The 25,103-nt window shown below is 42.2% G+C and overlaps 1 protein-coding gene across 1 annotated transcript in view; it reads left to right on the forward strand.

The window, feature by feature from the left end:
* The first annotated feature begins 287 nt into the window (after window positions 1-287).
* The window catches only part of UBE2E3 (ubiquitin conjugating enzyme E2 E3), a 59,984-nt gene continuing 35,168 nt past the window's right edge, over window positions 288-25,103 (forward strand). The window contains exons 1-3 of the mRNA XM_069983055.1: window positions 288-508; window positions 1,556-1,781; window positions 6,672-6,722. Of these exons, the coding sequence (XP_069839156.1) occupies window positions 1,588-1,781; window positions 6,672-6,722 (245 nt within the window). The 5' untranslated portion in view covers window positions 288-508; window positions 1,556-1,587. The remainder of the gene's footprint in view (window positions 509-1,555; window positions 1,782-6,671; window positions 6,723-25,103) is intronic.

The raw sequence follows: 25,103 nt of genomic DNA on the forward strand, positions 1-25,103 counted from the left end.
AACGTGTCTGCAGATCACTCTCTCTGTCAGGTGCAGTAAGGGGTTAATGAGCGCTCCCCCCTCCCTGCTCTGTGCGCACCGTTCACACAGGACGCGCCGTGCACGCACACAGGCGGACGAGCCAGGCACTCGCTGACTTCACCGTTTTGAAACAAAGGGGGCGGAGCTTTAATCACCGGGAGAAAGCAGAAAGGGGCGGGGACTGAAGCGAACGAGAGTGGGCGTGGCTCACGCGTCCGGAAACCCCGCGCTCTCTTCACAGCAGCCTCAGCCCCGCCCACCTCTGACTCGCCAGCGCCACCTGCAGACTTCAGGAGCTTACTACAGCCAGCTCCCCATTCCCTCCTCCCCCTCCTCCTCCTTCTTCTTTCTTCCGACTCTCAATGTTCGGCAGCCGGCCGGAGCCTGCTCGTTTTCCCCCCCCCGGGCTCGGTGTCTCCAGGATTCCCCCCCTTTCCCGGCACGACATCCAGCGGGCGTGAGAGCAGGGAAGGGCAGAGCTGCTGAGGTAAACGAGAAGCGGGGGAGGGATCCGGGGCAGAGCCGGAGCTTTGTTCTTGTTTTCAGCCCCGGAGAAAGCGACGAGGGGGGGTGATAGAGAGGTGGGGGGAGCTGCAACTGACTTCACGCATCACTTGCTACAGATACCGTGGAGTGTCTCCTATCACAACACACCGGCTGTACCTGCTGAACCCCCCCGCCAGTCATAATGGTTCCCCCCAAGCCTGTCCTGATAGCGCCCCCCCCCACCCCGCGGGCCCCCTATCGTGCAGGCCCCCCCACCGTCCTCCCCACACGGAGAGGAATCCCTGGTGGTCAAGATGTCGGTGTATCCAGCAGCCTTGTGCTCCTGCTCATCCCCTGGCCAGATGCTGTGGGCTCCCAGCAATGTCAATAACCCTATTCCACTTCCAGCTAGAAAGCCCATCCAGCCACAAGGGGTTAAATCCGGCTACATTCCCATGAATGGCTGAGAGTGTAAATATTGACACTATTTACACCAAATATTTACACTACATGTTAAAAGTTATTCATTGAGGGCTGGAGTTCCCCCATACATTTCCATTGGGAGAGCTGCTTATTTTTCTCAGGCACATGTGACTCTGTTTTTATAGTTCTGTGTGTATGTGTTTTTTTTTTTTTTTTTTTTTACCATCATTTGTCTTGTATACCCGTCGCTGGTAGGATTTGGATGGCCGCAATGGGCATATTTCCCCATCAGACCATGTTAAGATTGTGTCTATATGGCAAATTCTTTATTTTAGTACACAGGACTATACGGATATTGCCAAAACTGCTAAATGTTAGAGTCTCCAGGACGTCTTCATCACAGTCTTGAAAAGTTACCAAAGAAAGTTCTAAAAAAATAGTTCTGCACAGAATTCCTGAGTGTTCCGCACGGAATTCTTGAGTGTTCTGTATGGAATTATCTACGGAATTCCCGAGTGTTCCGCACGGAACTCCCGATCGTTCTATTTGTGTTTGATTTTAAAGTTAACCGTTTTGTGTTCTCTGTCATTTACCATCTAAAATAATCCCGCTGTCCTGTCCTTAGGTTATTGATAAAGAGTAAAGAAATCGGCCAAGATGTCCAGCGATCGGCAGAGGTCAGATGATGAGAGTCCTAGTACCAGCAGTGGAAGTTCAGATGCTGATCAGAGGGACCCTCCAGCCCCCGAACCAGAGGAGCAAGAGGAAAGGAAACCGTCAGCTGTCCAGCAGAAGAAAAATACCAAATTATCCAGTAAAACCACTGCAAAGCTATCGACTAGTGCGAAAAGGTAATCCTGCAAGATCACCCGGGCACATGGCAAAGAGAAGAACCAGGCACCGAGTCCCACAGGGAAATCAGGGGGTGGAGGAGGATTTCCTAATTACTGAAAGTGACACCTTTCCATCTGGGCCTGTGTTAATGTAATCTGATGTACTTCCCACCCCAGGCTGGTTGTTAACTCTGATACAACTGAATAGACTGTATCGGTTTCTAGGAGGAAGCAATTTATAGCTTAGTGAAAGTAAATTTGGAGTAAAGAGGTTGACACTCAACTTTCCTAAATTTAGGATTGGCTGATTCAGCGATATTAGAGGAAAGTGATAATGCTACACATCTATCCAGGAAGATGTCATTCAGAAATAAAAATAAAAAAAGCTGGGTGACAGCAGCTACAAATGATTAGTCATCGCCTAGCCTCTCAAGATACAGGTATAAGGGTATGTGCTCAGTACGGATTCTAAGCAGAGAACTTCAAGCGGATTCCGCCGTAAGCCCCCGTTTGAAGTTCCGCGCGTCTCATAGGCTCCGTTCTATGCTCAGGCAGATTTTGTCATCTGCCCAAAGAATAGACATGTCAATTCTTTGGATGGATGGCCAAATCTGCCCGAGCATAAAATGGAACCTATAGGACAGGTGGAACTTCAAGCAAGGGCGTGTGGCGGAATTCGCTTGAAGTTCTCCGATCGGAATCCGTAGTGTGCACATACCATAAAGGAGTATTCCCATTTCAGCATATTATCCCCTTTTCCATAGGTACTTGGTAGGTGTCCGATTGCTGGGACCCCTACTGATAGCTCCAAAATTGAGACTCTATGCTGCAATACCAGCCACAGCCTGTGCACAAGAGTCGTGCTGTTGTGGCAAGAAATTACATTCTTTTCTAAAACTAGACAATAGAGTCGAGCAAGGCGGCCAAGGTTGGGGTTTGTGCGAACCTAAATGGTCGGCTTCAGATTCCCACTATCTGTCCGCTCCGTGGAGCAGGTGGATAGGGCCCGAGCACTGCCTGCAAAACTGGGATACAGCCTATGACCTATGGTTATATTCCAGGTGGCCCTCAGGCTGTACGAACTTAAACCTCATCCAGCTCGCACATCTCTACTAGACAACCTTCTTTAACTTTTCACCCCCCTTACAATAATTGTAGTTGTATCATGCATACGTTTTACCAGATGAGTAACTTCAAGCATGAATCACTAGCTATTCCTCAAAGTCTATTTATTACCAGCAAAACAGGTTCTTATAACGTTATGTTGGCGGTAGCTTTCAATTTCTTAATATTTCTGCTGATCCGTAACCTTTCCTGGACATGTGTGATTTTTATGTTCTCGCACCCGTAGAAAGTCTTATTTATGAGGGTTTTTTTTCTGTGTAGGATTTAGCCTCTAGAAACCCTTCCGTTTCCTATTGATCAGTCTCAGGTTATTGATTGTGATAAGTAAGCAATACTTCACTGAGGGGCTCTTGTTTGCACACTGCCTTATTGACAAGCTATGAGGCAGATGACCCTTGGGGAAAGTTAGGGGTTTTTATTTTTTTTTTGCCTTTTTGTTATGCTGGGCTAGAATCCTCATCCAGGTTGTGTATATTCTGCTGGTTGAAGGATTATTTTGCTCTGGTTAGAAAGCCAATCACGTCTCTACATCTTCCCCAGTGTTCCCAGCTATTGCAAAACTACAATTCTCATCATGCCATGACAGCCTTTGGCTGTCAGGGCATGATGACAATTGTAGTTTTGCAACAGGTTGGGGGAGCATTAATTCATACAAATGACAGTAATGATAATTGATCGCCCATCATGGTCTTCTTTTTATTCTTCTGTAACACTTGACTGCAGTTAACCCTTGAAGTGCTGGCATCACCCATAAGTGCTTGTGGTATAGGAAAAAGTGCATTACTATGGTAGCAAAACCGACATGTCTGACGTGTTCTTTTGCTATACGTGTTTTGGGGGGGAATAAATTACTGCCACTTACAGACCTACTGAGGTCACTTGTATTTAAAGGGAACTGTCACCTGAGAACAGAGGAAAGAGCCCGCCCGACCCCCCTGTTGGAGCCCCGGATACTTACCTCATCCAGCAAGTCCCGCTCCAGAAGTCAGCCCCTCCGTGGAGAAATCGCCTCCTGACAGTCTGCGCGTGCGATATGTAAATGAGCGGTGATGTCCTATGGACGTTGGACTCTTCTCTTCTCATTTACATATCGTGCACGCAGACCGTCGGGTGCTGATTTCCTCACGGAGAGGCCCGCTTCTGGAGCGGGACTTGCAGGATGAGGTAAGTATCCGGAGCTCCACAGGGGGGTTGGGCGAGCTCTTCCCTCTGTTCTCAGGTTACAGGTTCCCTTTAAGGGCAGGACCATATGGATTTTCTAAGTGGAAGTCATTGGGCTAAAAGATGTCACAAGTAGAACATATAATTTTGGAAATTTATCAGGTTTCATTTAACTAAAATTTCTTGCTGCTCAGTAAAAAAAAACAAAAAAACACAGCCGAGTTATAAAACACAGCGGTGGCAGCATGATCGGACCCGGATAAGGTCAGCATTTTACACTTATTAATATCTGAGGAAGGACAAGTACGTGTCTGAGTCCAATATTTTGTAAAAGCAGTCACGCTGGATAACGTTTCTTTAGCACTTTGTGTAGTTTTGTGTATTTGCTCTCTTTCCTCCTTTTTTTGTTATATCGATTTCAGATCTGTACATGGCCAATACTATGATAGCTTTATAATATTCATCGGGATGGCGTGGTTGTGTCCAATTTCCTCATATTAAAGACTTGATATGTGTTTTCCACGCTCTTCTAGCTTGGTCAGGAAAGATGTCATTTGAGGTTAGGAGGCACGGCTTCAGTGAGTCCTGTATTCCATGATGTTTGTTTGGCTTTAGTGCTATGAGCCGAATTCAGTAGGGTCTGCACATCGGTCTGAATGCGGTAATGGGTTGTGTAGTGTGTACGTGTGAGCTAGGAACATGCCTTGAGTTATGATCATGGATAATGTTGTGTTTAGAGGGTTTATGTAGCTTAGACGGCAGTTTTCATACAGTCTTAGGAAAGTCTGGATGGTGGAATAAAAAGTCATAGCTAAAACATACACAATATCGATGACTAAACGACCCCAAGAATGATCATAAATAACGATCATCGTTCCGTGTAATTGGGTGAACAATTACAGCAATCGAGTTATTTGCTGTAGCGGTCGTTCAAGATCGTTTATTGTTAGTCGAAAAAAAAACGCTTGGTGTAATAGTACCCTTATTCTGTATATTACAGCTGATCGCTGGGGGAACTTCTTTTATTTCCCTTTATATAAGAGGACTCTTCTAACAAGTAGACATTGTCCAAAGCAAAGAACCCCTTTAACCTCAGCAGCTCCTCCATTTTCAGGCTTTACTGTATAACTATAGGGGGTATTAGGGGGGAAAGGGAGTTTAGATATGGGGAGCTGCTTGCCAGTGCAGCCCTGTAGGATATAAATTAACATTTCACATTTAAAGGGTTTATCCAGCGCTACAAAAACATGGCCACTTTTGCACAACTCTTGTGTCCAGGTCAGGTGTGGTTTGCAATTAGGCTCCATTTATTTCAGTGGAACTGAGTTTCAAAACCTACATCCAAACTGGAGACAAGAGTGGTGCACAAGTGGCCATGTTTTTGTAGCACTGGATATCCCCTTTAACCTGACAGTCACTAAGTATTTAGCCTGAGAAAGAAACCTGCTAGCTAAATGTTCTCCAGTTTACAGAACCTGCCAATGGACTCCCTATGTTGTTGGTGTATGTCCTTTGGCGTTCGTTGGATACTGGGGGAGGGGGGATAGCTTTTGACTAAAATTTATATTGTGCTATAATGTTATACATCAGAGGATTCAAAGGGAAACACTGTTCATGTATCTATCATAAGTTCTGTTCAGATTTGCATTGAAAAATCAACTCGATAAAAGCAGAAAAATGGAAAATGATGCCGAGCTGGATTCATTCCATAATATACACCAATGACATCTCATGGAGCCTATAGATTTAGAGTGGGTTCCATCATTATGTTTACTGGATTTCCTGTGAAATATAACAGAAGCTTCAATGCACATGTGAACCCACCGCACAGTATATAGGGAAAGATCCATGTGTATACAGCTGTCTACATAGATTTGTTGATCAGCAGAACTTTACAGCTACATCCCATAAGATCTGCTGCAATATGAGACCCCCATATACATTGTTTTCTTTCTGCCATGTTTATAGCTGGTTGTAGAATCCTGACATCTGCAGAGAGAACTTGTATTATTTTGCTCTTTTCTGCTCTATTAATCCTGTTTTTTAGCCATGATATCAGCCACTTTAAGTAGTTGTGGAAGTTTTTAAGCAGATTTGTAAGCGCTTGTATTATTATCCTGGTGCTGCCGAGTCGTCCGTGCTGGAAGTTTTGCTTGTTCTTCGTGTTTATGGCTGAACGCTGTGTAAAATGATTATTCGCTGCAGCCTGTGTTACAGTGTTAATCGTGGCTCGGTCAGAGCACTGGTTTAAAGTCATTGTGGAAACGCTGGAGTTCACCCCTCCCTTTCTGCCTCATTTGCATATTAGCTAGAAAAGGAATTCTCCCTGATAAAAAGTGTTTGGCACCAAAACATTTTCACTTTTCCAAGGAGGTGAGGGGGTCTTCTTGCCCCCTCCGGGGTCTGCATCCTGCATTGCTGCTTTGATGCCCCTGGAATAGAGCTTCTAAGTTCCTGTGTTATACGATTTGGGTTATGCCTCTGAGAACAAAGAGGAAGCAGCCATGTTAGCGTTACTGAAGGCAAAGCCAATGTTGCATTTAACAACATGATGGTAGAGGGCAGTGTAATTCCCTGATTCATTCTGCAGAGTGTCTGAACCGCTTCTCATTTCACTTACAGAATTCAGAAGGAGTTAGCAGAAATAACCCTTGATCCTCCTCCAAACTGCAGGTAGGTAACCATTTACGTTTTGTAATTGCTTTGTTTCCAGAAGAAATTAGCAATCTAATGGGCTCTTAGCTTAGCAGTAAAGAAGATGTTTGGGCTTTAAAACCGCTTTGATGTGCAGGGGAATCATTTAAAAGAAGAAAAAGGTACGGCGGTGAATCACTCAGCGCACGCTTTATCTTCTAGTTGGTTTTTATCTTGTGGATTTGGAAGTAATGAGATCATTTTAATTTTACTATGTGCAGTTAATGTCTACCGAATGCTATCCCCACTGTACTCCTAGCACCCCCCGACTTGTTTATTTCATGTTTTTAGTAGTAGGTCGATCAAAAACAATTGTTAATGCTAAAAAAAAAGTTGTTGCACACCTCTAAAAATAGTATAGAGAGTCTTCATCGCTGTGCTATGAATATAGGAATTGATGGTTTAGTTATTAGCAGTCGTTTCCTGTGTTGTTTTATGTTTTTTTGTTAATATATAGCGATATACGAACAACGTGATGCTATCTATCCATGTCTGTTATATTTATAGGACATTGTTTATGGCAACATTAGGAGCTGGGTAGACAGAATTTCATAGAAGTAGATGAAAAAACTTAACTTTTTGTCAAATTGCTTAGAATTATTATTTATTTTTTTTATGTAATTTACGAGTAAAGTAAGTTTAAGAAGTGGTTAATCAAAAATGAAATATTACTCATGTTTAACATGAACCCTTCAAAAATAAGCACCAGCTATTGTTACTAAACATACTGGCTACCTGGCTTCTAATATAGAGATATCTAGAATTATATACTGCTGTGTTCCCTCGACCTTTGACACTCCAGCTGTTGCAAAAGTATAACTCCCATCATAAACGGGCAGCCCTTGGCTGTCAAGGCATAATGGGAGTTGTGGTTTACCAACAGTTGGAGAGCCGCAGGTTGGGAAACCCTGATGTACTGTATGTGTATATATGGGGATGCCTATTTAATTATTATTATTATTATTATTATTGTACGTTATTATATGTTTTGTAACTAGAAAGGGAGTTTATTTTCCCGAATCCAGTTTGTATGTTATACTAATTTTCTAGCTGCTGTGAAACTACAACTCCCAGCATGCTCTTTTAGCCAATGGCAGTAAACGCATGCTTTGAGTTGTTGTTCAGCAATGGCTGGAGAGCCTTAAGATGAAATTAATTGGTTTTATATTTTTATTTATTTTACTTTACTTTATTGCAATTAGTTGAACGTGTATAGTTTTGTTTGTTGGTCTTCACTGGTAAGTGAATTCTGTCTACAAGTTGTTAATCTTTAATAGGACATTATGGGAGTGTGTTGTCTGCGTTGTGTTTGAGCAGTGCCTGGCGTTTGATGGGTTGTGCTGCTGTAACAGCTGATTTATTACACAGTAGCGTAATGCTAAGTGACTGATTGATTTAAGATGCATGGGAGAGCTGGGCAAAGTTGCGGAATATTAAACTTTACTATAATTTTCCGTTTTGACATGATGTAGATTATATGCTTTATGTGGTTTACTTAGCTCATGGAATTTTTTTTTTATTCTGTTCAGTAAAATCCCCCTTTTTAAAGCATATTGGAATATAATGCAATGTGAGTTTGCACAATGTTCTCTGCTGAACTCCATGCTTTTTTTTTTTTTTTTTTTAAATGTGTGGTTGTGTGTTTTACCATTTTGGTTGTACGGTATATTAAAGGGATTTCCTCAACTAGAACATACTCTTGACTGGACATATTTAGTAAACTGATTCTGTCAGCTTCATAGGCAGCATTTCTGTAGCCCCACATCTGTGCTGCTTGGATGGGTCCATAACTGTATGTTTTGCGTATGTGAAAATATATATATATATATATATATATATTAGTTGCATGTTACGATTGCAAAGTCTATCCTTTTCTATAGTTAGTGGCGTTAGGAGACATTTAACATTTATACAGTGGCTCTTTGACTGTCAGAATAAATTACAGTTGCAAACCTTGCAGGGATGGGAGGGGGGGCAAGGAGGTGTTACCAGCCCTCAGCAGTTTAAAAGCTTACAAACTTCTTTGACAATTTGCACCAGAGAATAAAAACCTTCCTACATTATAGAAGCACAGTTGACTATATGAAAGGTACTATGTGTCTCCTTGACCCAACAGTGTCAGCAGTTTTTTTTTTGAAAAGAAGAGAAATCTCAGGCCTTCCTTTATGACATGATCTCTGTTTATAGTCTGTTCCTGGCTTTGGCTTCAATTCTTTGGCAGATAATCTGTAGGTGTCAACCAAAGTGGTCACAAATGCCCCAAGAATTATTCAGATGGTGACATTTACTTACGCTAATGTTACTTTTTGTGACTATAATGGGCTGCCACTAGGGAATTTCGGCTCTCCAGCTGTTGCTAAACTACAACTCCCATCATGCCAGTACAGCCAAAGCTAAAGCTTTGGCTATCCAGGCATTATGGGAGTTGTAGTTTTGCAACAATTGGAGAGCCAAGGTTCCCCCATCCCTGGCCTAGATACTTCCCATAGTCTTACTGCAGTGAGCAGCGAGTGGGGGAGTGAAGCTCTTAGCTGATCAGAGGACATCTGAACACCCAGACCATGGCAATACAAAACTTTTAAAACTTCTTCTGACATATTTATTAATAATAGATTAAAATAGGAGCTCTAGAAATCTATATGTGGCGAGTTTCCTTTGGTGTTGACTACAGGTTGCGTCCATCATTCACTAACACCTATATTATAACTGCAGGAAAATAAACGTATAGGCACATACAGTATGTGTAGGTACATTAATATTTAAAAATATTCTCTTTATTAGTGTATTGTGTGTGCAAATCATTATACCAAAAGACAATATACAGTTAATATCAGAGATGGAACAAACCGGCAACAGAAAGGGATCACGGACTACAATAGGTAAAAGGGGTAGTTCACAAAAAAAAAAAAAAAAAATATATATATATATATATATATATATATATATCTATATCTATATATCAAGTCTACTGGTCCCGGCAAGTGCCAGAGACTTGTAATTTACCTCTATTAAAAAAAAAAACTCAAGTCTTCCAGTTGTATGTCCTGCAGGAAGTGGTGGATTATTTCCAGCCTGACACGGTGCTCTCTGCTGCCACCTCTGTCCAGAGCAGTAGCAAATCCCCATAGAAAACCTCTCCTGCTCTGGACAATTCCCGACATGGACAGAGGTGGCAGCAGGAAGCACTGTGACAGACTGGAAAAAATACACCACTTCCTGCAGGGCATACAGCAGCTGATAAATACTGGAATACTTGTGATTTTTTTTTTTTTTTTTTTTGGGTGTAGAGTGACATAAAGTGCTTAGACCATAGATATACATCCTAGTCAGAGGCAATATGCAATAACTCACTAAGTAGCGAACAAATAGAGCAATGTAAACACAGGTAGTTGTAAGGAAATACACAGCAAATCGTCCATTTGAGATCCACACACTCACTCAGCTCAGTATTAAAGTATGGCTGTGTTTATATATCCACATGTTCAGTCTGTAAAGTCTCTCAATTGTTAGCTGTACACTTTCAGCAGTCTATTGTTTGTGAAACACTGGCTGCAAGAGCGTTAACACCCTGCAGATTTTGACTATTGAAGTTAAAGGGGTTGTCCAGTGAAAATCTTTTTCTTTCAAATCAACTGGTTTCAGAAAGTTATATAGCTGTGTAATTTATTTCTATTTAAAAAATCTCACGTCTTCTAATACTTATCAGCTGCTGTATGTCCTGCAGGAAATGTTTTTTTTTCTTTGCAGTCTGACACAGTGCTCTCTGCTCTCCGAGACAGGAACTGTCCAGAGTAGGAAAAATTTTCTATGGGGATTTGCTACCGCTCTGGACAGTTTCTGTCTCGGACAGAGGTGGCAGCAGAGAGCACTGTGTCAGACTGGAACAAAAACATTTCCTGCAGGACATACAGCAGCTGATAAGTATGGGATGACTTGAGATTTTTAAATAGAAATAAATTACAAATCTATATAACTTTCTGAAACCAGTTGATTTGAAAGAAAAAAGCTTTTGCTGGCTATCCCCTTTAACGGGAACTGCAGCTTTATCTGTCACATGCGACCATACTCTTCCGTCTTCTTCCTCTTCTTGTCACTTGCTGGGGGAGCCATAACTATCTCTCTCCTCACAGCTAATCCGTGGAGGGAATTGTTCCTGCTAAAATTTGTGGTCTGTGCAGTCGAGTGTCTCAAGGTAGTAATGTACATGTATACGTGTAAGACCCCATTCCTATCCCATCGTATTACTGGATGCTTGGCTTGGCTGAACATTCATGCATCCTGTATGAGGGTCTGAATCCTGGGATAGCATATATATTTCAATGAAAATTTGAATACAGAGCATTTTACCTTTTTTTTTCCCTTTTCTTTAGATCCCACCAAAATATATTCTGATATGAACCAAAACAAAAATATTTAGACAAAGTAACATTTTCCCCAGCTTCCTGTATTATGTGATATTTCGTGTCCATTTATTCCGCCACTTTCTTATCAGCCGAGCGTTTCTGATAAGGAGAGTTTTTTTTTTTTTTTTTCTTCTTCCCTCCTTCCGGCACAAGTTCTTGTTGTGGTGAACACACACAGTCTGTTTATTCTGTGACGGTAATAATAGTAGACGCGGGACATAGTGCAAATACTTGTACTGTGTGTTTGGGAACGTATCACCCCGGAGAAGAGACACTTGTGCTATCTATTCAGTTATCTCCTATCCCAGTCAGCTCCTCATATTATCATCATTCTCAGTCATGGTGCACCTTACATTGTAACCAGCTCATGGGAAAAAGTATTTTTCTTAATGCCAGTTTTTCACAGTTTTCATTGTGTTTTTCATGGGTCTTTAGAACAAGTGGTATCTAATTTATAATCTATATAACAATACATGTAGGGGCTTATGTATGCTAGCCTGGAGACTGAGCAGCTTTTTTCATACTGAGCCATACAGAGAGACTGCAAGCAGGGGCGTAGCTAGGATTCACGGGGCCCCATATTAAAAAATTATATGCACAACACGAAGCACTGCATATATATATATATATAATCTCCTTTACTGCTCGTGCACTGATAACCCCTGACCTCTGCATGGAGCTCTGCACATTTTTCTTTCCTACTTGATTGCCAGCTGGAGAACAGAGGTTATCAGTGCAGTGAAGGAGAGATCGGTCTTCTGCTTCTTAACCCTTTTTTGTGTTGTAGCATGTAAATAAACATTGGGTCACTTACACACTGCAGCACATAAGGGGTTAAGCAGAAGGACACACCCTCTTACCTTCTCCCCCGAGCCCCCCTCCTGCATAGGCCCCATAGCAACTGCCTACCCTGCCTCTATGGTAGCTACGCCACTGAAGTGAAGAAATAGATTGACTGACAGAGCTTTTTCTCTCTGTTGGAATCTGACACCATACACCTTCCTTTCCTGACTTGCTACAGGAGACAGGCTCCATAGATTTAGGGCCCTATTCCACGGAGAGATAATCGGCCCTATTCGGCCAATTATCGCTCTGTGGAATAAAGACAACGAACAGCCTATCGCTCAAACCTAAATTCATCGGGCACCGACCGCGCATCACTGTGTGGAATAGCGATGCACGGTGGGCGACCGACGATTTCACAAACTCCATACATTACCTACACATGTTGCAGCTCGTCGCCTGCGCTCCTTCTCCCTCCCGGTCCCGCGTGCAGCAGCAGCTTTGGTGCGGCATACTGACAGACCGCTCAGACAATCCCTGGCCAGCACCGCCAAGGCCAGTGATTGGCTAAGCGGTCTGTCAGCTCAGACAGGCCGCACCGAAGCTGCTGCTGCGCGCAGGACCAGAAGGAAGAAGGAGCGCAGGCGAAGAGCTGCAACATGCTTAGGTAATGTATGGTGTTTAAACAAGGGCTGCAAGGACATCGGTAACGATGTCCCTGCAGCCCTCGCTAAACGATTATCGGGCCGTGTAATAGGCCCAGTAAACTAGCGCCCATCTAGCAGATCAGCACTCGTTTACATTATCGGGCCGGTGAATAGGACCTTTACTGTATATTGGACACTGTCTCTTGCAACGGAATGGAGAAGATAGTGAAGTGGGGAGTCAAGCGCTCCTCTAAGCACTTCTACCTGCTTTAGAAACAATTGGTGAGTTCGCCAGACCTGTCAAAACTTTTGCTATATCTCTAAAACACTGACACTGCCTCCCTTTGTATATTTGTACAATTTTTATATAAGGCTTGGGCAGTGTCGGACTGGGGTACCTGGGGCCCACCAGAGGAAATGATCCTTGGGGCCCACCAATAAAGAACCAGTGAGATAGGACATGCTGACCCGACTCTTTCCTTGATTCATCAGTATCTGTGCCAACTTCCTAATGAACAACATGTTTTCAGTCGAACTATAAATTTCAGAATACCCTACACTAAATCTCTAATGAGAGTTGTAGTTTCTGAGAGGATGACCCTTTAAAAATGATTGCTATGTAGAGGATCCTGAAGGTCCAGCAATAAATCTCTACAACGCCAGTTGTTATCAGAGGATTGTCTATTCACTGTACTACAAATCCCAACATATTCTAAGAGCTGTAGACTGTCAGTAAATGCTGGGAGTTGTAGTGTCTGCAGCTGTTATAGTTGGAGGATCCTAGGTGTATTGTACACTGGATGCTGTATGGAAGATCAGAATACATAGCCCCCTCTGTGCAGCATCCCCCAATACATAGCCCCCTCTGTGAAGAATCCCCCCAATACATAGCCCCTTTATGCAGCATCCCCCCAATACATAGCCCCTCTGTGCAGCGTCCCTCCCAATACATAGCCCCCTCTGTGCAGCATTCCCCCCAATACATAGCCCCCTCTGTGCAGCATTCCCCCCCAATACATAGCCCCCTCTGTGCAGCATTGGAAGGTGATTTAAAGGGGCAGAGCGGCCGCAGTCCCCCGAAAACAGAATGTTGGGCAGGGCCCCCAGAGAGTAATACAGTGCTGCTGGGGCCTAGTCAGGTGATGTCAGCAGCACTGTATTACTGTCTGGGGCCCAGCTGCCAGACAGTCAGTGTGCGGGCAGAGGGGCCCACCGGAGGATCCTCCAGTGGCCCAGTCTGACACTGGGCTTGGACCTTCTACCCCTAACACTTACAAACTACTTTGTATTAATTTTTTTTCTCCTGATGTAATTTATTGCTTCCTAACTTTATAAGATAGTGAGGGGTGACAGGTCAAGGCAACTAAGAAAGATGTCCACACATAGCAGGGAATCCCTGTAGTTGACTGTTTCCCTGCATGGCCTGATGAATTAATATCATGCCGGGAGCGGGGAAACTGTTTGAATGATCACGCCACTGTAATGACTGTAATGCGGGACATGTAAGTGCAGCCTTAAGGCCCTATTCCACTGAACAATTATCGTTCATAAACTCGCTCCAATGACCGCTTTGTGGAATTGGTGTAAACGAGCGAACGACAAAGGCGAAAACGTTATATTGTTGTTCAAATTAGTTTTTCAGCATGTCGAAAAAAAGTCATTGGTCTTTGAAAGATAATTCTCTTATCGGTTCGTAAAATTCAAAATTTTTCAGTTGTTCGTAAAAAGGTTAAAAAAAAGTAGGTGTGTTGTATGGTCATGATCACCCCGGCGAACGTTTTAAACGACCATGTAACGACCGCAAAATAGTCGTTACACTACATATATCGTTTACGTAGCCACGTGTGTTATGTGTTTTCGTTCCCTAAAAAAAAAAGTTAAGTGATCGTTAACGAGCGGTTGTTGGAGCGAGTTTATGAACGATAATCGTTCCATGGAATAGGGCCTTTAGTCTGCTAGTGAAACCCATCCCAATGCTCTAAAAGGGCACATCCAGGATTAGAAAAGAACAAACCTGCTGTGTTTTAGTGGCACCACACCTGCCTTCAGGCTGTGTGTGGTATTACAGCTTGGCTCTGTTCACTTCAGTGGTAGTACCTACAAACTGAGGACAAGTGTGGCGCTGTTTCTAATTATGGATAATCCCTCTAAATAGGGCTGAACTGCAGTACCAGGCACTATCTGTGGTCAATCTGTTTCTTTGTAAAATTGCAGACACACTTATTCCTCCCCCCCTCTTTCCCAAGGCTGGGTTTTTGCAATTCCGTTTATCATCAGGGTTTTTTTTTTTTTTTTTTCAAAAACAGATGATTTTTGTGCGAATCTGTTTTCATTAGTTTTTCCAGATCCCTTTTTTTTAAGGACACAAAAATGAGGTTGACTGAGTTTTTGTGTATGTAAAAAAATGGATCTGTTTTGATCCGGTTTTTTCTTTAATATTGGAAGTCAATGGAAAAACTTTTTTTTTTTTTTTTTTTTTATCCATTTCTTAAAGGGAGGAAAAAAAAACTGATTGCAAAAACGCAGTTTTATCCCAGCCTAAGTGATACCAGGATTGCTAAGCAGCTTGGCGACAGTGGCTGACCAATGCTGTGCTGCGGCAGGTAAGTAGAGTTATAGGAGGACGGAGTTGGCTCTGAATACGGCTCAATTGTTTTGTATTCCATGAGTTTTACCACCAGAATCAAATGCATTTACCTATCTGGATGGTGTGATGCCTCTTGTAAGGCATTTACTTGTTTGATAATTGCCGTTTAGAAGTATTATAATGTGATTAATGACTTTTATGCCTTTTTCTTTTTTTGGTTCAATGAATTTGTTATAAACAATGCAGATGCTTTTAAGAGACAGCACTTTGCATTTAAAAGCCAGAATCCCAGATGCGTGTATTTTCCCATCATTATTGTCATTTGGCAGGTTTAGATTCTGATGAAATGGTTTAGAAGCTTCTGATTCTTTGGTGTCGTGTTTGAGTTTTTATAAAACAAGTCATTAAGCGTCAAACGCCATGTAATGGGGATCCAGGTTAAAATCATAAAGCCATCGGATTTCATTCTCTGCAAACTTAAAAGTCTCTACTTGCCATTTTATGTGCAACATGAGACGTTGTGGAAAGCTCCAGCTTCAATGGGTTGTTTCCTGCACGGTGGAGCACTACCCTAAGCCATATGACAGGCGAAGAGAATGACATGGATTATCTTGCCGCAATGACACTTGTCAAGGAGTGGGATATATTAGGTAGCAAGTTACATAGTTAATGAGGTTGAAAAAACACAAGAGTCCTTCAAGTTCAAGAACCCTTTGAGAACCCTACTGTGTTGATCCAGAGGAAGGCAAAAATAGAAAAAACCCTTATGAAGTAGATGAAAAATGCCCTATATCAGGGGGAAAGTCATAAGAAATTCCTGGTTAATGTCCATTAACCTGACCCAAATTGGTAATAAAGTGAATGCTATCTAAGATATAATGGTATAAGAAGAGGCAGGACATTATGGCTTCCTGCATATTGGACTAAACCAGCCAGGGACCCTGGTCTACTACCCCAGCTTTCAGATGACATGTGAGCACCAGAGAACTGCGGAATGATGGAAGGAGATGACCTTGTCAGCTGGATTCCCTTTTCTTTTTATAACCTATTGACCATCTGGTCTATGTGGGTTACCTGCCTTGGTGCTATACGTGTTGAACACCAAATGAGACCTTACTATTAGAGATGAGCGAACCAGGTTCTGGTTCAAGTCCATCCGAACTCGAACTTTCGGCATTTGATTAGCTGGGGCTGCTGAACTTGGATAAAGCTCTAAGGTTATCTGGAAAACATGGATACAGCCAATGACTATATCCATGATTTCCACATAACCTTAGGGCTTTATCCAACTTCAGCAGCCACCGCTAATCAAATGCCGAAAGTTCGGGTTCGGATGGACTCGAGCATGCTAGAGGTTCGCTCATCTCTACTTACTATATAAGTAAATGTCTGTGTTCTTCATTGAGCAATTTTTTTGTTTTTAATGTTTTATACAATGAATATGATGATAAAATCCCTTTAATATACATATATAAAGACATGTGTAAGACACAACTGCCTGGGCCAATCAGGATTCTTATCCTAACACTGACTCTATTAACCAAGCAAGTTATTTTTGACGTAATTTTTCACTTATTGATTTAAAAAAGGGAGAACATTTCACTCTTCCCACTTGGTCTATAGCTTTTGAAAAATGGTTAAAAAAAACACCCCCACACACAAACAAAAAAACAAACAAATGCCATATACACATTTCAAAAGGCAAAATAAGTCTGGGAGTCTTTTTTTTTTTTTTGTAATTTATCTTCTGACAATGTTCAGAAACAACAAGTATAAATATAGGGGTTTGGATATTAATAATACAGTAATTGAGAGAGACAAGCGATTTTAGGGGCTTGAGTGTGAGGAGACATTTAAAAAGGGTAAATATAGATGTGTGGTAAGATGCCAGAGTACAGAGTATTGCAGCGGATTTTGCTGCAGAACTCGCAGCGTGAAATCCAACTGGGAAGTATCAACTGTTTTTCCTTTCATCTCAACAGAACTTCATATTAAAGTGTGCCTGTCATGCCAGCGCCTTGCCGGATCAGCAGTGAGTTCCTCTGTGAAACCGGAAGTTCAGGTCTCCTTAGATACCAATGCAGCTGGAACCAATGGGGTTTGCATGCATCATGGTCTTATTGCATGTTGGTATCCGAGGAGACCCTAACTTCCAGTTTAAGGGTGCGTTCACATGTACAGGATCTGCAGCAGATATGATGGCACAGATTTTATGCTGTGTTCAGTCATTAAGTCACAATGATATCTACAGCATTAAATGTGCTGCAGATCTTGAGTGTAGGCACCCTAAGGCCATGTTTACATGGCGCAAGACACTGGTCATTCTGTGACCCGGCCGGGTCACAGAACGGTGGGTGTCAGAGAAGATCATCCTAACTACAGTACCGGCCGGATTATCTTCACTTCTGCTGAATTTGGATGCAGGCGCACCTGTGTGCGCCCACATCCAAATTCCACGCTGCACTTAATGGAGCATGCGGCCGCAGAAAACAAACATATGTTTTTTTTCCGGCGCTGCTAGTGATCCCGGCCGGACTGTATACTATATATATAATACACTCTGGCCGTGATTCCATAGAGGGCAGCATAATGTAAGTCAAGTATTAATCTCAGCCATGTTGCAAATTGGCAACAACGGCCATGATTAATACTTAACTTGCGTTGTGTGAACACAGCCTAACAGAGGAACTTGCTATAGATGTGACAGTGGGCATGTATGACAGGTACACTTTAAAAATTGGCAGTTTTTTTGAGCCATAAACTGTCACAAAGGTGTTATACTAGTGTTTGTGAACATAGCCGAAGGTGACTAGTTGCTAAGTTCTGTTGTCAAGCTTAGTGATTGTGTAGGCTCCCTCTAGTCAGATGTGTTGCTTTTACAGGAAAAATTTTTGATTCTATATAAACATAGAGGACACATTGTCTCACTATAAATGTTACAGTGACAACAGGTCTGCCAGCTATTGCTTTTATCATTTGCTGCTGTAGACCATCGCATGTCAACTCACTAGTTGCTTAGTTGCTTAGAGTCTTCTTTAGTTGCCAATAATTTTTTTTTTATATTTATTTATTCTTTTTTGGGTAGAATAAACTTGCACTTGTGCTCTTTTCCATCTTCACATTTTGGGGAGCTAATTTGTATATGTCCTGTACGTTTTTTTTTTTTTTTTTTTGTCCACCTTCATGAGAAGGGGAAATGGGGACAATCGGCTTCGCTCTCCTCGCCTATGATTGTCATCAGTTGTAAAAGCATTTTCTATCATCTCGTATTTGGACTGTGACATAAAAAAATGAAAGCCTTTGTTCATAGTAGGCAAGTTCTGTCTGTGCAGTCGGCTTATCCAGGATAAATGCGCACAGCTTGTATGTATGCAGCTCACACTCTTTACATCCTTTCACAATACGCTGGTTGGCTCATAGACGTTGGCTCTGGCTCCTAACTTTTGGAGGCGTTTGTCTCGGACTGATTATTAGGTAAAATTTAAATTTTTCCTGCTAATAACTGGAGCAGACAATAAGCTTTCTGCTTGGCGGGAAGTAAAGGAACTAATGACAGGCCGACAATAACCCAGCAAATAGAATGTTAACCTCGGCCATGCTCTCACCTAGTCCTTTCATCCTTTTGTCATTGTCACTGATAATGGATATTACTGAGCTGTCTCCGCACTAACAATGACTGACTGTCTGTTAACTGGAAATAAATCACTGAATTGACATAAAATGCGCATTAATCTCCATTGTAAGCCCAGTCCAGATATATTTAGCCTATTATGCTATGTATTTAATCATTTAGACCGCCCGCAGCGATTAAATATTATTTGTGGATCTTCTTATGTGAAAGACAAAGATTAAGGAAATTGGAAGTAAATCCAAGGTGTTAGGTGTCCTCATCCATTCAGCGTTGTGAAGTAAAATTTTAACCCCTTTATAGGCGAGTTATGCCCGTAGCAAAATAGTAATATTTGGAGTTGTTCATTCTAAGGCTATGTTCTCACACTCACTAAATTCTATTCTAAATTTAAAAAAAAAAACTCCAAAGAACCCAATAACAATAAAAAAATACACCTGTAAGAAAGGTCCAGAATAACAATAGGTGAACATGGCTTAAAGGTGAATTTTATGCAACTAGAAAGAGATCTGTCAATCTTTGGCTGGGGAAACAGTGGCCATCAGTTTTATTCTGTGTTTGGTGAACTTTCGGGAGAGTATTTAAAAAAAATGTATATGAGCATACTCACTTGCCCTGATCCCTTGCATCTGCTGGTGCTCAATCCTCGTGGCTCCTCAACCTTGCCTGTTTTGCTTATCCCTGGCTACACTGGTTACCTGCCCTAGCTAGTGACTGGCTGAGTATTTCCTGCAAGGTTTAGGACCAAGCACCATCAAAACAGCAGCTGCAGGTGAGAATGCTTACTTTAATTTTAAATCCCCCCCCCCCCCCAAATCCACTTGGTTTATAAAAACGTTTTGTTGCTGGAATTACCACTTAACGCTCTCTGGTTGTCGATCATGACTCATAAGTTAGACTTGTTGCCAAGCAAGGGACATTGCTGTCACTACACTCATTGATCTCAATGTTTTTGTGAAGTTGGGCATAGTTTACTACCAGTCTATAGGGGAGTGTTTGCTAGCCAGGGCTACTGTCATTAGGTATTCCTCAAAGCAGCATTAAGCTTGAAGTGGTCAGGGAGAATGAGGGTTGTTTTTTTTTTTTTTTTTTTGTATTTGAGTTTTAATTTGCAGGAGTGCCATTGCACTTTTGCGTGTAGGATCCTCCTTCATAAGCCATAGTGAAGAATCGCTCTGTACGAGCTGCTACTATTGTGGTGAATAGTCCGTCTGGCTGTGGCAACCATGACATCAGCCCTTGCAGTGGGGTCTCCAGGTGGGAACCTGGTGGATGCAAGCAGATAAAAGGAAAAGCGAGTGCAGGGTTTCTTTTTTTTTTTTATTGTTCTAGGCAACCTGGGCTCTATACTGACTGCTATGACAATGTGCCATTCATCAAGATAGAGAAATATTTAGCCATTGTTATCCAAGTGGGTATTTGCTTGTGGAACAGGGTCTATTAGAAATCTAATGGATGGACTGGACTCCTTTTGTGTAGATGTCCTAGTACTGTTTCATCACTGACAGTCACTCCTCCTCAACTGCTCCAAAGGGTTAAATAGTTTGCCCAGGATCTGCACCAATAACATGAGTTGGATGGCCCCATTTTTGCAAGAAAGCAACAATGTTTTCTGAATCCTGGACAACCTCTGATGATTTCGGCAAGCTTTACATGGGGGTTATTTTTGCCACATTTAGGGTACGTTCACACTTACCGGATCCGCAGCTGATTTTCTGCTGCGGATCTGCAGCAGATCCACAGCAGATTTCATTTAAATAGCTGAACACAGCATCAAATCTGCACCAAAAAATCTGCTGCAGATCTGCTGCGGATCCTGTAGGTGTGAACGCACCCTTAAAGTTTTTTTTCTTTTCCAGGATTTCCAGGCTGCTTTCTTCTCAAAACCGCAACAAGCCTCACTGTTTTTACTTTAATGGAACTGAGCTGTGCTGCCAGAAACAAACTGAGGACAAGAGTGGCGCTGTGTCTGCAAGACAGCAGCTATATATTTCTAATCCTGTATAATCCCTTTGACAAGAAGCCTGGAGTATTTTTGAGCCAGGTTATGTGAAACCTACACCTAGACGCTGCCTGCGCCCAGCTCTGCTACTCCTTGGTTTGCAGCTCACATACCTTGTACCGGTAGCAGTTTATTTGTAGCCACATGTTAATGAATGAGTGAGAACGTCCTAATGGCTTATTTGAAAGCGTTACATGGAAAACCCATTGTTGTGATCGAGCGGCAGCTCCTTACAGGCTGAATTCCATTAGGAATTGCATCATTTGCGCAGCATGTAAACAATACTAATTCCATTTATAGTCCGGACATCTCCGAGAACACATTTTCTGTGTCTACTTCATGCCATGGTTTATAACTCCGCTGCACATACAGATCTGGTTTTAATTTTTCAGTAATGTGAAGAAAAACATCAACATCTGGGAAAAATGTGAATTTCCCTCCTGTGACAAAACTGAAAGTTTGGATTTGTTCTGACACGGAAAAACAGATTGCAGAGACTGCGTGTGGTAGATGGGAGTTGCATGGGCTTTTTAGGGAGGTTGTACATTAGAGTAGGCAGAGCTGCAGTGTAAAGCAGGGAGACCTCAATGCCAAAGGAATAGGTTTCAAGAAAATAAAATGCAAACACTGCAAATTCAGTTTATAGAGGTTTTGGGTCAGATGTTGTGGGTCACCTTCCACAAGCTTTAGGCCGCATTCACGTGTTTTGTCTTCCGCAAGGGGCATGGACGTGCGGCTGCTTCATTACAGCATGGCACAAATGCATACAGTTCCCGGTTAGTTACTTTTAACATGTTTGAGGACGTCAAGTAAAGTCCGTTCTGACAGCATCCAGTAGATTAAAATCCCTTCAAATCTTTATGGCACGACTGAGTTAAGGCCCTATTACACCAACAGATCTGATGACAGATTATCTGCCAAAGATTTGAAGCCAAACCTAGGAGTGGATTTGAAAAGAGGAGAAATCTCAGTCTTTCCTTTATGACCTGTTCTCTGTTTATAGTCTGTTCCTGGGTTTGGCTTCAAATCTTTGGCAGATAATCTGTCGTCAGATCTGTTGGTGTAATAGGGCCTTAAGACGCAGGGTTTTGAACCCTACAAGGGTCTTTATCGGGCCATTTGTCAAGTGTCTTATCTATGCTTGCTAAAGACCCTTGCATGGTTTAAACGTTATTAGCTCAAAATAGGGCTTTGCTTAGATTTCGCTGATGCATTGGATGTTTTTACGGCAACACAAACTTCCCCGTGCTGGTGCTGTGAAGTTCCAAAGTGTCTCAGGTGACCGGTATACTTCTTAAAAGGGGTACTTGTCACAAAGTTGATTTCTCCAGAGCAACATGCAGACCTGGTTACCTTGAATACATCCCATGTCAGCCAAGTCATGCATGAGCTCTATTCCATGCATTGGAAATAGAAGAAAACAGTGCCCGGCGCACATAGTGTATTACCGGAGTATATTATGTCCAATTAATTCAGATATGGTGTTGCTCACCTTTAGCGGTCGCGCTACGAACCCAACACCGCCTGAAGCTTTAGCTTAACCAACTTATCGCCCGCTGCCCATCTGGGGGGTTGTAAATTTGGTTAGAAGATCCAAGTAAGTTTCACTCATCTGAGGTACAATGCGTGAAGTCCCTAGAAGCCTGGCGCAAGCATCAGCCACGGATAGTAGTCCAATGGATGATGGGAGTCGTGGTGTAAGATTGTTAAACACCTTTATTTCATGCATAGAACTCACCCAGCATGGGACATATTCAAAGCAACCCGATCTTCCAGCGGCAGTCCACCTGCCCACCTCCAATCCAGTAATGTCAGTCAGAAGCTTCTTAAGCCATGACTTTTTGTGTAATTTTAAGGTACAGTCTACTTGGTGCACATGCAAATATAAAATAGCCTTGGATCTGTGACCCTGAAACTTCACAAGTCTCTTAACAGGTTTTTGGCACGGTGAGGACTTTACTGCCAAACATCATTTAGTCTTATCCCATTTATTTACCTTGTATTTATCATTCCGGCGTCTAATTAAAATGGAACTTACACCGAAAATCCTTCCTCTTAACACAAGACATTTATTTTCTGGGAGCTGAGAAAAGTCATTCCATTAAGCAGCTGCAGCAGCAGACGCCACTCTGGCCATTTTTCATAGTAAGCCTCTTATGGTCAGGGCCACATTGGATATTTCTTGCTTGCATTGCTTCCCCGAGGCAGGTACGGCACAATCAATATCATTGTTCATGTTCCCTCTCTGCTGTTATTTTAGAGAAGTCTATATTCACTGACAAATGTTTTGATCATGTATATACTTGTTTACTGCTTTTTTCTATCTTTAGTAATCTAGGTTTTTTTTCTATATCTTTTTTATAAATGCATTCTTATTGCTTGATAAAGAGTTGTATTACTTTTTTAGTTTTCGGACTATTACTAAGCATAGGCTCTCAATGTGGCTTATTACCCAACTTTCTGCCCAGTTATGACCACTTGGCTTTCCTTAAAGGGATATTCAGAGATAAAATTACCTATCCTCTATCATTCTTTGTAGGAGCTGACATAAGTAGCCAAGCACTGTACTTTGCATTCTTTAACAGCTCCTTAAAGTGATACTGTCACCCCCTTTGTGACATCTCTACACAGGTGTAAAGGGTAAATTTAGCGTTTTTCATACCTTATTTCATATCATACGTCATGGTGTTTGTTCAAGTAAAAAGTGTCCTTTTATCAAGTGGGCGTGACCTTGCGGCATTAGCGCCACTTAGCCCCGCCCACAATGGCACCGTTGGCACCGCCCCCCTTGGTGCCCATTGTTTGGCCATCCCTAATCCATCCCCTAATCCATTTGACCATCCCTAATCAGAACAAAGATGGGGGGGGAGGTGGAAGCTCAAACATGGTGATCAGGTCTGTCGAGTTCGAACTCTCTGCATTTGATTCCTGGTGGCTGCATTCACAGATCCCTTAAAATTTTAGGGACAATTCACACGATCTGTACCGTGACCCTGCAAAAAAAATAGGACATGTCCAAGTGCGGATCATGTCACGGTACCCACCTCCAGCGTCCTCTGGCGCTAATCGCGGCACAAAATGTGTGACTAAGGCCTAAGGGTGCCTGGAAGACACAGATTGAGCCATAGACACTCCATGTTTTCCAGGACTCCTTAGGGCTGCATCCAAATTCAGCCACCAGTAATCACATGCAGAGCTTTCCAGTTCAGACAGACCAGAGCCGGCTCAAGGTTCTTTCATCTCTAGAACTGATCTAACACCTATCCACTATTTTGTAGATAGGGAATAAGTAAACTGAAAGGAATCTTCACATGTCAGCTGATATAGATGAACCGGTAGGACTTGTCATGTTCTATATTGATGCAAACACATTCTTTTCACAATCCTTCTCCTGATATTACGCTCTTTCATTCCCTCTGTTGACAGCTCGTTGTCTAGGTTACCGACCATGTCTCTGCTTTAAAAGCAGTGGTCTGGCTGGTGTGTAAATAGTACACATATTTACATATTATACTATAATATACTGTTTATAAACACTATATCCATATACATCTACATTATATTATATATACACCATCCAGAAAGCTGCTTTTAGAGTAGAGCTGTGGTTTAAAACCCAGACAACTAGCTGTCAACAAAGGGAGGGAAACAGCAGCATATCAGGAGGAGACGGCAAGTTAGCTAAATGAATGTACAAGCCAAAAACACAGAAATGGCTGCACATCGCACCCATGGCTGACACAAGTGCAGCGCTCTTTTTCTTCCCTGAACCGTAGCTAAATGAATGTATCTGCATAAATAAACTTGATGAGCCCCACATGCATAACTACAGTGGTTTGCAATAAATTAGAATATCAACAAAAAGTTATTTTTTTTTTCCAGTAATTCAATTCAAAAAGTGACCTCATATTCTATAGAGTCATTACATACAGAGTGAACTTTTTCAAGTGTTTATTTCTGGTAAAGTTAATGATTATGGATTACAGCCAAGAAAAACCCCAAAGTCAGTATTTCATAAAATTAGAATATTATATAAAACCAACTGAAAAACAAATGTTTTGAACACAGAAATGTCGACCAAATGAAAAGTCTGTACAGTAAATGCCCTCAATACTTAGTCGGGGCACCTTATGCGAATGACGGCATCAATGCGGCAATGTGGCATGGAGGCGATCAGCTGATGGCACTGCAGAGGTGTTATTGAAGCCCAGGCAGCTTTGATAGCGACCTTCAGCTCGTCTGCATTGTTGGATCTGGTGCCTTTTATCTTCCTCTTAACAATAACCTATAAATTCTCTATGGGGTTAAGG

Source organism: Dendropsophus ebraccatus, chromosome 9 (genome assembly GCF_027789765.1).
Source record: "Dendropsophus ebraccatus isolate aDenEbr1 chromosome 9, aDenEbr1.pat, whole genome shotgun sequence".
NCBI lineage: Eukaryota > Metazoa > Chordata > Amphibia > Anura > Hylidae > Dendropsophus > Dendropsophus ebraccatus.